The 17,448-nt window shown below is 44.8% G+C and overlaps 1 protein-coding gene across 11 annotated transcripts in view; it reads right to left on the bottom strand.

The window, feature by feature from the left end:
* The window catches only part of MEIS1 (Meis homeobox 1), a 144,165-nt gene that overhangs the window by 110,074 nt on the left and 16,643 nt on the right, over positions 1 to 17,448 (bottom strand). For all 11 annotated transcript variants that reach the window (XM_041755626.1, XM_041755623.1, XM_041755624.1 and 8 more), the window contains one exon: positions 17,120 to 17,266. In XM_041755626.1, coding sequence (XP_041611560.1) covers positions 17,120 to 17,266 — 147 coding nt within the window. The remainder of the gene's footprint in view (positions 1 to 17,119; positions 17,267 to 17,448) is intronic.

Genomic DNA, 17,448 nt, shown 5'->3' with positions numbered 1-17,448 from the left:
CACCTCCTGAGGACCGTTCCTCAACTGCTCCTTGTACTCCAGGAAGTGGTTTCTGGCAGATACGTTCTGCTTGTCCCTCCAGGCCAATCATCCTCGCGCCCCCCCCCCCACCACCACCATCACTCCTGGCCCCAGCCCCTAATTACTCCCTACTTGCTAATTAAGTTTCAGCTCAGCTAACACCTCCCTCAGAAAGCCTTCCCTGATACACACACACACTTCCCCCAGGATGAGTGCGGTTCCTCTCCCCTGAGCACGAACAGCACCTCACGCCCACTTCTATCATTTCACCCCCATCTTGTTTTGTGGTGTCCTGTAGAATTCTACACTATGAATGTTTTGAAGTCCTGAACTTTATCTCATTCATCCTTACACCTCCGTCCCAGGAAAGTGTCTACAACACATTAAATACAGATATATTTCTGAACGAACAAATGGATGACTTAAGTGATATGTAAAGGACCCTTGTGTTAAATTGTCATGTGATACTGTGATCTCCTATATTAAATATCACCAAAAAAAATCTGAAAAATGATTTGCACAATTTAAAAACATTTCATGCACCTGCATCCACACAAACACACACACATACGTATATATACATATATATATAGTGATGTGTGTATGTATATATATGTGTATATATATATATATATACATATATACAAATATACTAGGGGTTAGGGGTGCCTGGGTGGCTCAGTTGGTTAAGTGTTCAACTCAATTTTGGCTCAGGTCATGATTCCAGGGTTGTGGGATCAATCCCTGAGTTGGGCTCCCTGCTTGGTGTGGAGTCTGCTTGGGATTCTCTCTCTCCCTCTCCCTCTGCCCCTCCCTTCTGCTCTTTCTCTCAATGAACTAAAATCTTTTTTATATATGTATGTGTGGGGATCCCTGGGTGGCGCAGGGGTTTGGCGCCTGCCTTTGGCCCAGGGTGCGATCCTGGAGACCCGGGATCGAATCCCACGTCGGGCTCCCAGTGCATGGAGCCTGCTTCTCCCTCTGCCTGTGTCTCTGCCTCTCTCTATCTCTCTGTGACTATCATAAATAAAAAAATAAAAAAAAAATATTTCTATATGTATGTGTGTGTGTGTACATATATATACATACACATATATATTTATATATATCATATATATTTATATATAAGTATATGTTCATATACAATTGATATTTATACATATATTCATATTTCTATATCTATGAAATCATATATATATACATATATATACATACTCAGTTGCAATATAACACAGTCAAAAGAAAGGAAATTTGAAGGTAGCCATATCCCAGCTGAAATCTGGTTGCACCACTTACACGGCTTTAGGCAAGTCACATCCTCCCTAACTCTTGATATCCTAATCCATAAATGGGGACCAAAAAAGGCTCCTTTATCAATCACATCCCAATTTAAAAAAATAATAATAATAATGACCCTCTGTAGGCACAACATGTATATTTCCAGGCATGCAGCAAGCACTCAATAAATGACAGCTACGAACGCTTTTAATGTAATGACATAGGTTGACCTGGTCCAACCTGAAATATCTACATACAGGTGTATTCAGTTTATAGACCCCCTGGAAAGAACAGCTCACCTGAGTATGCCTTGGGCTATCTCCCAGCTGCTGTGTGCTCAGGGAATGCACACTGATCTTATTTTCACCTTCAAATAACATGATTTTACAGGTGGTTTGCTCCTCCCCACCCCATCAAGTTTAATTTGATGCCTAATATTTATAAATCACGCTGCAGTATACAAAGTACTTTGACATATCTTCTCAGTTGGTCGTTTATCACATCAGTATGATGTCAGAATCATTTTTTTCCCCCAGACCAAAAATAGTGGGGTTTCGTTCTTCAAAATTTCCACCCTACCAGTCCCAGTCAAAAAGGTATAGATAATGAGAGCCCGGTGATCTCGACTCCGAAGAGGTCAGCTAGCAGCTATGCAGAAACTGATGAAGTAAATCATCACGGGGCTCCAAAGGTGAAGTTGGTCTGCACCTATCTGCAGGTGCTTTCTCTCTGAGAAGTGCATTCACCTTTTTTTTTTTTCAAACCACCAGGGTCTCTTTAGCAAATGATCTCTAGTGGCCTGCAAGAGCTGGCTTGGCTCCCAAAGGGAACAATGCCAGTCCCTCCAGACCAGGGGAGTCGCCAGTCCACGGGCAGAGCGCACCCGTGTGCCCCGCGCTCCTGCGCACCCGCGCTCACGTTCCCGTTGCCTGCACTGCGCTGGCACCTGCACTCGCAGGCCTGTGCCTGTCCAGGAGCCACGGCAGGGGGGGCTCCCTGGCGGCCACGCGGGACGCGTCCCCTCCCCTCGACTCCGCACGTCTGTCTCAGCAGTGTCTCTCAGGACCCTGAGAGGTGCAGAACTTCAGCAGAAACCAGGCCTTATATGTCCCCCACTCAACGATGCCATCTGGGAGAAAAAGGAACCAGAGGGATCCGTACACGGAGAGAGGAGGAGGGAAGGGGTTCGGGGACTGCTGCAGAAGGGGATACAGGTTTACCAGCACGTCCCTGGAGCTGAGAAGTTGGCAGTCCTGGGACCGCTTTATTTATGAGTTGCTCAGAGTCTGACAGGCTAAAAGCCCTATTTAAAAATCGCGGTGGCCCCACTTGCATCTGCCTGACAACCCCAGCCTACAGGATAAGCACTGGGCTCATTCAACCACCAAGAAGCACCTATGCCTTGCTAGAGCCCTGGGTAAAACCTGTTCCTTCTCAAGACATACTCCTCTGAGGCTGCGTCTATCCAGCTTCCAATTCAGGTCATTCGGAATAAAAGTATAAAATTCTTTACACAGATTTCTAAAAAAAAAAAAAAAATCCCTGGAAATCATTAAGCAAATTCACTTAAGCATGACAAGTTTGGGCAGCGTGTTTTGTTTTAACACAGTGAAACTGTCCTCTTACCCTTTAAGCTTTTAGATATGTTTAAATACCAGAAGCTCACAGATTAATACTTGAGTGTGCACACAGGCCGTGGATTCAGGGGCCGCGTGAAGATGTGCTTGAGAGTGGTTCTGGAAGCGAAGCCTCTCCTAAGTCCACGCTCCGGCCTGCTGAAAGATGATAAAGTCGGGAGGCGGGTGCTGTGCCGGGGGAAGCCTGGCGGTGGCCTGAGGTGTCCCCCAGGGTGGCCCACTCCTCACAAGGTTATCTCCCTCGCACACTTCTTCCGACTTTCTCCCTGGACTCTCCTCCTCCTTCGCATTTCCTTCCCTCTCCCCGCCCGCCACGCCTTCTCCTCTGCCAAGCGTGCAGGCCTGCCAGGTTCTGCTTGAGCCCCTGTTGAACGCCGCGCGCGATAAGAGGTGCTTATTGCTAACCCACTTAACGGAGGCCCGATGGCTGATTTTTGGTGACTCAGGGCAGATGGCAAATTAGGGGTGAAACAATGGAAATCCAGCATCCCCACTCAGAATCCGCGGCTCTCACCAAGACACCACACTGCCTCTCCCAGCCCTACCATATTTCCATTGTGAACTTTTAATCTAGGAACGCATGTCGGCGATTACCCAATTATCCCTTAGTTATGGTGCTCACCACACTGGGGTCAGCCGGCGTCTTCCCTCATAGCAGAAGGGTGTCTGATTCGGCATCAAATAAGGTCGATTTCTAAAACCCTAAAACCTAGCAACTGTGATGCATTGCCCGAAATACACAGACACGTGCATATACACCTGGGTGTCTAGGTATATGGTACAAGAGACAGCGTCTGTTAAACTGGGTCCCAGATTTCCCACTTCTCACGTACCACAAATAAAACTGACAAAAATGATAATTTTTCAAACACTGAATCCTCTATTTCTGTGTAATGAGGCATGGAGAGAGGAGGAGAAGAATTTTTGTGCTTTTTTGCCTTTGGTGAAAACTCTCCGAGGAGTAATTTCACCTTTAAATGAAAAGTTTTGTATCAGGTGATTGCATGAGCTCCAGGAATCCCCGAAGCCTCAGGGTCAGACGTGGGGAGATGCACAAGTGCACACTCACTACTGCCCTGCACACGGCAACCTGCACCCACTTCCTCATCCTCGTGCCCATGAGGAAAGAAGGCCAAAGGACGTGGAAAGGAACTAACTTTAATGTCCCTAATTATGCTGTAATGAGATCTAAAGCAGTCTGGCAGTCAGAGGCATCTTTAAAGTGTACCAGCCCTTGAACGCTTTGCCTGCTGTCCTGCCAGGGGGCGTCGGTGCCCAGCTGCCCCCTCCCCGGGCTCCGGGCCTGGTGGCGGCGGCAGGTGTGAGGGCAGCGGCCTTAGGAGGCCGGACCCGGCGCGATGGGCCACCTTCCTCGTGCCCCTTAGGATCTTACTTTTGCAGCCTTTGCCATCTTTTAGGGCTCAACTCCGACACTCTCAGGCCGCTCCTTACCAACCTGCAGAGTGGAATTAATTCATCCACGCCACGAACAACCAACCGACAAGGCCGAGGGAGAGGGCCTACGGGCGTACAATGCCCCCCAAGGATTCCAAAGCTTTCCTCGCAAAATCCACCCAGCACTGAGACCTGTTGCCCAGCTTTTCTGCATCGAGAACCAAGGCCCGCACCGTCTCGTGGGGACCCCACCGTGATCTTGGAAGATTCTTACGTGGGGCGGGTACACTCCCAAAAAGTGCACGGGGAGAGACTAATGACCACCAGAGGGAAACTACTACCAAGGGATCACAACCAGCCTTACCGAAACCTCGTGGCTGGAGAGCAGAGGAGTCGTTTAGAAATTAGTCGGCTGCACTATTCGAATGTTCAAATTCTACTAAGCAGTTTGTTGTGGAGAAAAATCTCATGAACGGAAGAGACAATAAAGCCTTATTACACTAGGAATCTTAGTAAAAAAAAAAAAAAGAATACTATTTATGTTTCAATAATCTCTCCTTTCCCTCTGCCATTGTGCTCCGCTGGCATACAATTAATAAAAGTAAACCCTTATATTAAATGACTTTAATGACTGTATATACTTCTACTCCCGAAATACCTGTGAGCTGTAATTCGGAATTAAAATGCTTAAACAAACAAACACTCTCATCCAACTGGCACCACCGTATTTCCAAATATTTGTATGTAAATATTTCAAACCATAGTCCTTATTCATTCTCTGAGAGCTTTCTGCTGAAATTCAGATTCTTTTCTATCGTTTCCACTGAGAAATGGCAGAAGAATCTGCAAATTATATGCCAATATACCTGAGGTTATAAAACCCCTTTTTGTAAGACGGCCGGCTTCCCGATGTTTCTACCATACATCTGTAACTTTGTGTTCAGTGCTCCTCATTCTGCAAACAAATTAAGATAAAATAAACGCAAATGTGTCTTATATAAAACAACCTCAAACCGCAAATTTTCTAGGCAAAAAGAACAGCCCCTGATAATGCACAAAACATTGTATCCTGAGCACGAGTTAAGACCTTGCAAGCAACTGGCCCCCAGCCACCAGGCATTTGCACTCAGAAATGGAGAAAAGTACTTAGCAGAGGATCCGCACAAACACTGTCACTGGAGGTTGAATCTGAAAGAGAATGTGTGGTGGCTCCCTGGGCTATCTCAGCCACACAACCGAGTGTCCGCTCTCCTCCTACACGGAGGAGATGAGAATAATCGTGACCCCCTCCTAATAAGAATTAAAAAGACATTTCCCTGAATCTGCACGATTGTCTCTACAATAACACCTCCTTAGCAGCCACCCCGTCTCCCCTCCCCAAGTCAAACTCATGTTGTTGAAGTTTGCGCAGAGTACCAGGGAATATGGTATCATTTAATGCGCCTTTTATTTAAGGTTTCCTATTTTATTTTATTTTTTAAGACTTTATTTATTTATCCATGAGAGACACACACACACACACACACACAGAGAGAGAGAGAGAGAGAGAGAGAGAGACAGGCAGAGGGAGAAGCAGGCTCCATGCAGGGAGCCTGATGCGGGACTCGATCCCGGGACCCCGGGGTCACAACCTGAGCCAAAGGCAGATGCTCAACTGCTGAGCCCCCCAGGCGTCCCTAAGGTTTCCCATTTGGAATGCTCTACATTCATTCACATTAGCTGTCACAGTCACTCCATAGGATGGGTTCTCCATCCCCGAGTTACAGACGATGCCACTGAGGCTCAAGGAGCAGCAGCAGCAGGGCCTTATCCTCCCAGCAAAGCCTAGATTCAAACACCAGAGAGCTGGCTCTAAGTTACATATATTTTATTGAAACACTCCCTGCCTGAGAACGCGGTGTGGCTAAAAGTTACAATCAGCACGCTTAATTGCTCTTTCTCAAGTGTTCCGGAAATCTCTTCTACTTCTAAACTCTCAAATCAGAGAATCCACAGTTTTGATGTGAGAAGGAAAAAAAAACAAACAAACAAACAAACACTCAGCCAAGGTGTACTCTTGTTTTCTTCCTACTACCTCATAGCGTTATACGTTGAACAAAAGAATCACGGAAATTTATATTTACCGCTGATCTCCACTAACTATTAGCTAGAGAGTATTCTCTGATTTCCCTGTGGTTTTTTTTTTTTTCAGAAGCACTTCCAGCTTTTTATATTTTCAACCAAATTGTGTTTTCAAAGTATCTGTCATTCTTCAAGGATTTTTGAATCCTTGAGCTCTCGCTCTCTCTCTCTCCCCTTCCTGCAGTATTTATCTTTAGTAAAATCCTCAGAAAGGCCTTTCTCAAGGCATTTTGATATTTCATTTACAATTCTGATTCTTAGAATGGCCAAGTTCTCTCTCTTTCGAGTCTCTTAACTGAGAGATCAACCAAGGTGGTTGTGGATTCAAGAAGCAGGAGCCCGCGTTTTGCTGTTGGTTCACTTTTTAAGGGATTCCAGTTCATCAGAATGCCATTCTTCAGCCATATCCAAGGCTATTATTCTGAGGCTGTTCATACTATTTTAGCAGTTATCGAGTATGTAGAGTATTAGAAGTATACTACAAGTGAAGAAAAGCCTCATAATTGATTTCTTAATGTTTTATTCTCCTCTTTTTCTATTGGCACGTTCTTTACATGCCCTCAATAAATATTAAACACTCAAACAACTCACTATTAGGGTGGCAAGCAAACCTTCAGAATGTCGAAACAGAAGAGTGAAGAACAATGCACCTAATTGAAATGGCAGGGTAATTTGGAAAATAAAATTGAGTTGCTGCAAATTCCAAATTCCAGAATAAAAATGTTTATACTCGCTCAAATGCAGATTGTTACTGGCTTTGAATAATTATCAGAATAAAAAATACTTGAACACCAACAATACACTTGATATGCATAGAACAAGCGCAGTCTAGATGTCTCTATTATTCTCCGCAAGGAAGTGCAGGACACAATGAGTCTGAGATTTTTCTTGTTGATTCTGTTATTGCACACAGCTTACAAAATCCCCAAATGTGGCGAAACAATAGGCCAAGCCACCAAGTCCACAAGTAGTGTTAAAATTTCATGGACAAAATTCTTCAAAAAAAATTGTAAACACGTTAAGGGACAAAGAAGCACACTGAAAGAAATGAAGGGGTTAATGTATCTGCTGCTCATATACATCTTATTTTTTTTTGTCCTCAAACATATGAATTTATCACCAAGACCAATTCAGAATGTAAAACTCCTGATTCTCTTCGGCAGAAGCTAGAGCCAAGGAAACTCTGACAATTAAAATGAAAATAGAAAAATGCATTTGCATCTGGAATTATGACATGCAAACACGTAATGATGCTCTAAGAGATGATCCTTATCTGCACACCGAGGGCAACCCTATTATCTACTTAGGGTTATGCCACTTTGGGTGGAGATACCACCTATATCTCTCAAAGATAAATTCCATATGCTCTGTACACTTATAGCATATTTCCCATAAATAATGGATACGATAGACTGTAAATAAATAATACGCTTATCTGAACTGTTCAAGAGTGAAGGGCAGGGTGGCTACTCATGAGACGGAGTCTCTTATGAATGAGCAATTTCAAATGAAAGTAATGTTCAGTGGGGGAATTATCACAAAGTTCTCACACTAACATATTCTGAAGCAGGGGTTTTAAAACAATTTCAGATCTGGCGGGAACTTTCAAGTCAATGTTTCAACTAAGCCCAAAATACCCAATTTAATTTTACCACTAACGTTTCTATTCTGATCGCGGCATCCTACCTATTTGCCGCAATTTTTAATTCTCTCCCTACACGACTGGTTTTCATGGTCAATAAAATAACTAGACTTAAAATGTCATGTATGAGTTTTTGTCTCAAGAAACACAGTGGTTTGTTTTGTTTTGTTTTGTTTTTTTCTTCCCTGTAAATAACTTGTAACATTGCAGTGAATAGAAAGGAAGGCTACTTTAAAAAAAAAAAAAAAATCCCCCCCACCCCCAAAGCCCACCTGCACTAGTTTGCTAGGATTTTACATTGTAAAAATTGTGAGTCCCCACCCTCAAAGAGTCTCCCTTTGAAGCCCCAGAGACACACGAACTATTTCCACTTCTTGTAAATGGTATAAGTAGGCCTTTAGAACGTCAGACATTGTACACCATTTAGTTGGAAATTAAGTTTTCAAATCGCTAAGGAATAGTCTCTGAATAACAGAAAACACTATAGGTCACAGTTAATTATAGCTTGTCTATCAAATTAAGTTAATGTTCGAGAAGACATCCAAATAGTTATGGAGACATTAGGAGGAGTTTTATTGTCGGAGAACTTCTTATTCATTCAGCTTCTAATATTTTTTTAAGAAAGAGAGATAAGCCTTTCACAAGTTGGGATGGCATAAGAAAACTCTGGGTTTGCATCAAATTGCTCCCTTCATTGTCCCTTTTGATGACTGTGTCGATTTCATTATAAACTTCATTTTCCACAGTTTCATAATAGTCATAAACTCACTTCACTTGAAAGAGTTTCTGTGGGACATAATGTGAATGCAAATGCAGAATAAAATGCAAATCGTGGAGGTCTGGGAACAAATATGGACTATCCGTTAAGAATACAGTCACTGAAAATAAACATTTAGGCCTTAAGAGGAAGAACACAAAAGGGCTGATATGAATCTTTATATCAAGTATTCAGAGCCCTAGGGAAGGCAAACAAGAACAACAGTTTTCAGTTTTTCTCCTAATTGTAAAGCACAGGCTGGGAGTATTTGATGACTTTGGTTCTCTACTCGTTCCTGTTCTAAAGTGAGTAACATTTTTCATCTTTGCAGGAAAATAAACCCACGTGTGGGTAATAGCCCACAAGGTGCTCAAATAGGGAAATGAGACCCAGCAAGCTAGTTCAAGTTCAAATCTCAGGCCTAGGCGATCTTACCAAACGGTGGGAAAGAAGTGATTAGGAAGAAAGAACCAGAGCCCTCCTTTGCTAAATAATATCCACCAACCAAGATTTTTAAAAACTAATAATAAACAGGCAACCACGTGCGGTTGGTAAAGTATAAGGGAAAAAGCTAGAGAAATGAGAATTCATCAGTAACGATTAATCCCAAGTCATGTGTTGTCCGGGAATCATTCTAATGTCGCTCAAAATGTTAATTACCTACCTACCACAATCTTCTAAATGAGTCAAAATAACGTATGTTGAAATCCATTGTAAAATGTAGGACTCTGTATCGTGTCAAAATGAAAAAAAAAAAAAAGTAGGGAGACTAAAACTGTTGCTTAAGCTTGGTAAACTCATAAAAAGTCACGGCGATTTTCAGAGTACTACTTAGTAAACTTATTAATAGTAACAGCCCTTCCTTTCTGAGGTAAACTATGATTTCATTTAGGTTTTTTAAAGAACCGTGACGTTTCCCACATGAGATAAAGGTTCTTTATCTCATGATTATAAATCCCGTTGCTTGTAAATAGAGTCACGAAAAGTACCAACGGGAGAATCAATCATAGAAATGTGTTTTTGAGGATTATAAATAATATAGAATTTATTTCCACAATTTATTTATCCTCCATTAGTTTATGGCATACACAGTGGTGCATATGCCATGGAAAAGTCATAGCAGGATTATTTCATATCTTGAAGAGAGTTAATCACTTAGTTCAGGCTATAACTTGCATTTAACTATATATATTCATGATGCCAAGGAACAATAGGTATATAATTCAATAAATGTAGAATTAAGCTTTTTCTCCATCAGAGAATAAACTTTTAATGTATGCTGTAGACAATTTTAGGAATTCTTAACCAAGAAGTCCAGGAATATAAAACAAGTTCAGAAGATTTGCACTCTTGTGTTCTCCCTTAATAAGAATATATTTCTTAGATTAAGAAATGCTATTTTGGGGGGGGGGGAAGTGTTCAGAGAGAGTCTAGTAAAGTGTTGCCAATTGCTTTAATTCTGCACACATGAATGCATTAAATTGATTGAAATTGGATTCTAGTGACAAATTTTTAAATGACTATATTCTTGCTTATTTCACACGGCATTCTTTGCACCATTTATTAAAATGTCAAATTTGCAAGTGTGGGAAATACAGCAATTTGCCCAACATAGGTATACTTCCTGAAGAGGCTGTTTAAGACTCGAAAAAGCTGTGGCAAATTCCTATACCCCTGAAATCATGGCACTTTCAATGAAGGATATTTTTACACTACATACACACACACTTATCTGCTTGAATTTTCCCAAACTGATTTTACACATGCAAGGTTTATTCACAAATATTAAGGATAACAAAATATTCAAATTCTTACCGGATTCCAAAAGTCCAATTTTGGAATTAGTATTAAAATTCAAATTTGGAAGACTGTATTTTGTGTTCCAGACTCTAACTTTATTATATCCTGATGGGTCCTGCTGAGTAAGAACACCAAGCCCTACGTGATTTACAGCAGTGTTGTTTTACTTGGGATTTTGAAAACCTGTGAGTCTGACATCTGTACAGCTATCAAATACAGAGTCACGTGTATTTTACTTTTATTTCTTTATCTGTAACAGAATACTTTCTAGTCTTGATGTAATTTTTAAATACCGAATTAAATTTTTGCACTCAGGAGGAATGACCAAAAAAATTGTTTCGATTATAATATAAATGCAAGTAATACTTTGATACAAATATGACAGATATCATAATCTGAAAAAGGCCATGTAAAATGCTACAACTGCAAACATTTAAGACTGTGTAACAAAAATGAATGAGAATGGTATCAGTTTACTATCCTTCAACTATTTCCCTGACAGTGGAGTCAAATAATGTTGAATTATAGACCTTCTTACAGGAAGTCTTATTTTCTGTTCATTTTTTGATCATTCCCCTGCTAGTCTCTATAGGAATTTGGCAGCACGCCGACTTTCCTTTAAAAGTTTCTGTATACATACTTGGGTTGTGTTTGATGATTAAATGATCATTTATTAAAACTTAAGCATTTCACATTTGTTTGACATATTTACGTTTCGTAAGAAAATATTGTTATTGCAATGGAAGGCATAACATCGCCAATACAAAAATACTTCATTTGAAGTCATGTTGACAATATTTTCATTTATGACAAGTGTCTTAATAAAACTTGTTATGTGTTCTTCACGGTTTCTCCCCGTCTACCTGCGAGGGAAGGTATGCTAGTTTTACTGCAGTAGGTCTCGTGGCAATATTTTAGCCCATCTGCTTGACCTTAATAAGCCTGTTTCTACTGTGGGGCCACAAATAGTCTTTGTTTTTAAGAATACGGAGGGTTTTTTTTTTTTTTTCCGCATAATTTTCCTTCCCTCACCCAGCAACAGCTGTGTTTTAAATCTTTCGGACCATGACAAACATTTTAACATTTAAACATGCAAGGGTTTGAAAATATAATGATTTAAAATGTGTTTATTTTCAAAGTTGGGCAATTACAGCATGATATCTGTTACTTTTTGGAAAGCAGTGCCCATATGTTAATCCATTTTTTCTTCCTTCTCCTACTCTTCTTCCTCTACTATGTAAGCTTCTCCACGTTTCCTAATAAAAGTCTCTAAGTTAGGACCGATAGCAACAGTGCACACAACCACTCCATATATTTCCAAATCATGAGCAATGGAGTCATTCTGGTGGGAGAGGGATTGCTATTTGAGTGACCTATTGCTGCAGAGCTAGTTAAATCACTGAACAATAGTTACTGTTACGGCTTTACTTCTACAAAGCAGCATTAGCATCATCCCTTCCCATTAACCATGGAACTTGCACTAGTGACTTCCACTTGAGAGAGAGACAGACAGACAGACAGAGACGCGCCACCAAAAGGGAATAACTTTTGTACTATTAGCATTTAGATTTACAGACATTTAACAACGTAATTGATCACACCCCATCTGCATATACCCCTCTCTTGCTTTTCCTAACATGTTCTTTAAGTGCCCCGATTAGGAATCAATACGTCCCTACTCTGAAATTCACACACAGATAACACGCTAAAAGCCAATCAGATTAAGCGCACATTTACCTTGATGCACGCTGAGTAATATACGGAACCATTGAACCACTGTATCATACACCTGAAACTAATATAACACTGTATGTTAACTATCCTGGAATTAAGAATTTCCAAAGCCAATCAGAAAGCAACAATAAAAACACACCTGGTAAACAACTAAGTTTTAATTCCAAGGATACTAAGCCATAAGGGCCTAGAATGAACGTCCCCAATTAGCCAATGTAGTGACAAGCAGTCAACACCTTATTATTTAATCATTAAAGAGAATCTTGCCATAATTTCCCTTCACATATTTCAAAAAAAAAAAAAAAAAGGAATTAAGAGTACAACACATGACCCATTACAACAACCAAAAAGTAAAGTCAGATGAATCTAAGACCCCCATCGATGTCAGGAGGTGGACTGAGAGTTTCCAAGACAAAGGCATTAATTGGGACCCTGTGAAGTATTTACAATTTAAATAAGATGTGTCCATGTGTAAGCATTTAGAAACAAACTACCTGACAAAGGGACCCTCTTCCTGTCTCTTGCTGTTTGTGGCCAGTTTTCTTATTGGATGAAAACAAATTGCCTGCATTTCTAGTATTAGTAAATATCCAATGGCCTCATCTATTTTTTTTCTGAAGCAGCAGATTCAATTCATCAAGGACGCTAGGCTGTCCCTTGCCCTCTCTCTCATCCCTGTTCCTTACCATGACACCTCCCCAAAAGAGAAAACTTAAATCTCCCTTGGATGCATCCCTACCCCACTTTGCAGGGAGGGGGCGTTTTCAGTCAAGTCCAAGTTCAGTTTTCAGAATTTTTAACTCAAAAGATGCTTTAGAAACAACATCTAAGATAAAACAATCGCCACCAGGGTTTTCGTAGCCCACTTGGGAACCGAAGCTCACTGGCCCAAGGCTGCCCCGGATCCCCGAGGCCCCGGGCCTGGCGCTCTCCAGCCTGGGCCGCGCAGCCCCGGAGGCCGATCCTCCTCCCCTGGGAGTTTAGCAGCACTTGGCATTTAACCTGCCTGGCGTGCGTGGCTTTCTGGTTCCATCTCCTTGAGCCACATTACTCTCCCCAGATGTCAGGCACAAATCTGGATTAACATGCAACAGGGCGCCCTGTGCAGCCCGTCAGCCCTCGCCCAAGAGCTGTTAAATGCAGATTCAGCTGAGGACCCCCCGGAGAGCTGCTGTTGAATAAAAATTGTAATCCAAGGGGACCATTTCTTTTGCCTCCCGCTGCTTGTGGGAAGCCCGAGCACAGGCCCAGCTAGTCTGTGCGCTCCCCCCAGCAGGCGTGCCCACCTCCTTGGCAGCCTAGGGGCCCCCGAGACTCTTCACCCCTGTCTCCCCAGTCTCCGGACCGGTTCTTGGGGTGGAAAATGCTTAGATTCAAGGAGTGGCAAACAGCATAGGGCCCTGGGGAGGAAGACTCCATTCCCCGCTCCTCCTGGGAGCTCGACCTAAAGTCTAACGCCTGGGCGGCCAGGCCCTTGGCCGCCTAACCCCTCCTGACGCCCTCAGCGGCACCCTGAGTCCCCCCAACAGGCGTCCCCGCTTCCTTCCCGCACTGACAGCCGGCCCAACCCTTGCCTCGACGCCTGGCACCCATGCTCCTCTCCGCTAGGCTCCCAGGGCGCACCCAGCCCCAGCCCCAGCCCAGGCCCGGGTCCCCCCCACCCCAGGCCCTTGCTGTCCCCCCGCTGTCCGGGGCATCACAAGCGTGCGGGCCGAGCTGGGAGCCAGGCGGTCGGGAGAGGGCGCCCGGGAGGGGACTCAGGCCTGGCTCCTCGGGGTCAGGGAGTGGAGGGGGACACTGAGGTAGGGGATAAACGAGATTACGCCTTCTACTGGTGTCTTAATCTGATAAAAATTTTTTTTTAAAAAGGAAAGGAACAGAAAAGAAAAGCAAGCATCACTACAAGGCCACATGGGTATCCGCCGACTTAGCCCTCCGGGAAACCGGCGGGTATCAAAGTCGTGGATCCTAGGTCCCAGCGCCGGTGGCAGCCTTCGCGCCCTCCCAGGATAAAAGTAAAATAAAATACACCGTGCCGCCAGCAGGCCCCAGAGACAGCGGGGTTAATGAGCTAACGAGGACCAGCGCTCGCACCACACCTGAAGCATCCAGTCCCGGAGCGCACCCTCTGCAGGGGTGCAAACTGGCCGGGCCGCATTCGCAGACAGGTGGCCAGGCCCCGAGCTTTGGGGGGGGGGGGTCCAGCGCCCCCCCAGGGACCTGCAAACTGGTGCCCAGCGGGAGGTCCTGGTTGCCCGGCCTCTCTGTGCTCCCCCACGCCCCTCCCAGAGCAGGGGACCCCTCTCCGGGTCCGGGGCTGGGTTCCCCGCGCTCTGCGCTCCCAGGTACAGAGAGAAGCCAGGCCCGCGGGCTCCTGGCTCCCGGGAATCGCGCCATCGGGAAGGACGACCTTGGGGTTGGGGCCCTCCCGACCAAGCCCCAGCGGGCTGCAGGGGTCACGCGAGGCGCCCACGAGCCCGGGCCTACAGCGCCACGAGCTCGGCCGGAGCTGCGAAGCCCACCAGCTGGCCGTGGGGCGGGCCGGGCACCTCTCCCTTTGCAGGGGGCGGAGGAGGGCCGGATGCGAATTTCCATCCACGCAGTTGCCTACCAGCCTGCCCAGCTCAGAGTAAGGTGGCGACCAAAGTTTCCCCGCAGGAGCAGACGGAAAACTCAACGGGCGTCATATCAGTTTTGTGTGTATGTGTGTGTGTCGCCCGCCCCCCTCCCCAAATAAAACCCATAGCTTTGGTCCTTTATCTTTGACTTTAATAAAATAATGATTCGTTGAGAAAATGGGGTATAAATCTTCATTTTGGAGGCAATTAAAGTGTTGATTTCATTCGTGCCCCTAAGCGATTCTTGTAATTTGCTCAAATAGCTTTATGTACCCAGCACTCCGGAGCTCTTAGAATCCCATTTTCTAGTTAGGCTTGTTGGATTACAATTTTTATTCAACAGCAGCTACCCGAGGGTTCCTCGGCGGAATCTGCATTGAACAGCTCCGGGGCGAGGGCTGGCGGGTGAGCCGGGCGGGAGGGAGGCCGGCAGCCCGCAGGGCCGGGGCCGGGGCCGGGCCGGGCAGCCCGCAGCTTTCCCACCTCAGCCGGGCGGCACAGGGGCTGCGCCGACCGCCCGGCCCGTGCACCCGTCTACACTGCCGAAAGTTTGCAACTTGCCAAATCATAGCAAAGAACCAGCGCGCTGGTGTTTTTAAAGCTCAGCTCTGCCTGCCTCCCACCGCTCTGGGGGAAAGGAAGGATTCGGCCTCTGTCGCGGGATTACCGAGAGAAATCCAAGCTGGGAATTTATTTTAAGAGGGTGATGTTGAGACAAGAAAACTTTTAGGATGACACCAAGACCCAGGAGCCGGGCCCTCCTGCGAGCCCTCCACAAGACAGCCGCCAGCCAACAGTGATCAGGGCAGGGCTTGCAAAGGAAAACTGCCGGCCTGGCTGTCTTCTGGCTTAACAAAGGCAGGCTGATCTCTCCCCCCAAGACGGAACTCACGTGCCGAGTCAGAAAGAGAAACAACCCTAGGCCTTCGCTCCTGTAGGGGGAGGCCAGAGAGACCCGCAACCCAAGTCTCTATTCGCCTTGCAGCAATTCGCTGCGGAGAGCTGTCCTGAGCCCGGTTCCTCTCACCCGCTCCTCAGGTTTTCACTTTCATTGCATTTTTGCAACTTCTTTGGGCCAATCCAGAGACGCAGCGACAGGGGAGGGAGAGAGAGAGAGAGAGAGAGAGAGAGAGAAAGGGAGGGAGGGAGGGAAGGAGGGAGGGAGAGAGACTGGGAGCAAACAGCGGTGTTAGGGTGAGAGAGGGAGAGAAATCCCCCCAGCAACTCCAAATAAAAGTCGTCCCCACTTAGCAACGCAGCGGAAGAAGGGCCTGGAGGGAGGACCAGAGAGGAGGGGGCGAAGCGAGCAAAGGCCGGCAGTTGAGAGCCAAGGCGGCGCGAGGTCCCCCACCGCCACACCAAGGGAGTCGCCGGGGTGCCCCTGACGCTGACACTTCCAAAAGCTGCCAACCCAGAGGGCCCAGTGCACGTACCAGCTGGAGGATGAGTGGCAAGGAGGAGGAGAAACGTCCATATTTATCTGTTTTTATAACCTCGGCCTGGTCTTATTTTTTCTATTAAGTACAATAAAATGGGCGAGCTTGCAGCGAGCACTGCACAAAGCAATGTTCAGTGAGGTCTAGAAGCGTTCGGCCGAGGAAAACTGACAAGACAGGCTAATGAACCGTATAGACAGGGAGAAAATAGCCAGCATTTGCTAGATTTCAAACCCTCGCTGTCTCTCTTAGACCACCTATCTTGGGTTTATTCCTAATAAAATAAGAAATAAGCAGACCCTACACTTTTCTTTTCTTCGAAATAGAAGGGGGAAAAAATGCTCCAGAACAAAGCCCTACAATCAGAGGCGGTCACTGGCAGTTAACACTCCCATTATTATAGAGGGTAAATAAAATAAAGACAAAAATTAAAAGCGACAAGAAACAGGTCAAGTTTGCAGGCAAAGCTTTTACAAGCTCATCTCTCCAGGTCGAATCCCAGAGCCAGCCTTAATGAAGCAATAATAGCCACATTATTCAAAAATTTTCATTTCGATGGAAATGTATCTAAAAGGGACTTAATCATATGCAAATAATAAAAGGAGGTGGTAGTGACCCAGCAAGCAATATGCATACGGATTTTTTTTTTCCTAGGGACGTTGAAATTGAAAAGCGCATACCTGGTCGGTTAGATTTGCTGATCTTGTTATATCTTCACTGTCTGATTTTGATCCTCCTTCTCTATCGTCTATCACCAAATCGATAGGCATTTTCCCTTTCAAACAGCTAATATACCGGTGGCAGAAATTGTCACATAATTCGTGTACCTACATTATGACAGAAATAAAAAAATGGAAATATAATCAGGAGTGCATAAATGACATTGACAAGTGCAAACCACCCCCCTTGTGAGATCCAAACTTCCAAATAGGGAAACACAGAGCAATTGTCCTCCAGAGACCCCCAGACGCATCCAGAATTAGGAATAACTTTCTTTTCTTGCAAAATA

Source organism: Vulpes lagopus, chromosome 5 (assembly GCF_018345385.1).
Source record: "Vulpes lagopus strain Blue_001 chromosome 5, ASM1834538v1, whole genome shotgun sequence".
NCBI classification, from domain to species: Eukaryota; Metazoa; Chordata; class Mammalia; order Carnivora; family Canidae; genus Vulpes; species Vulpes lagopus.
This window is presented reverse-complemented; position numbering and strand designations above follow the sequence as displayed.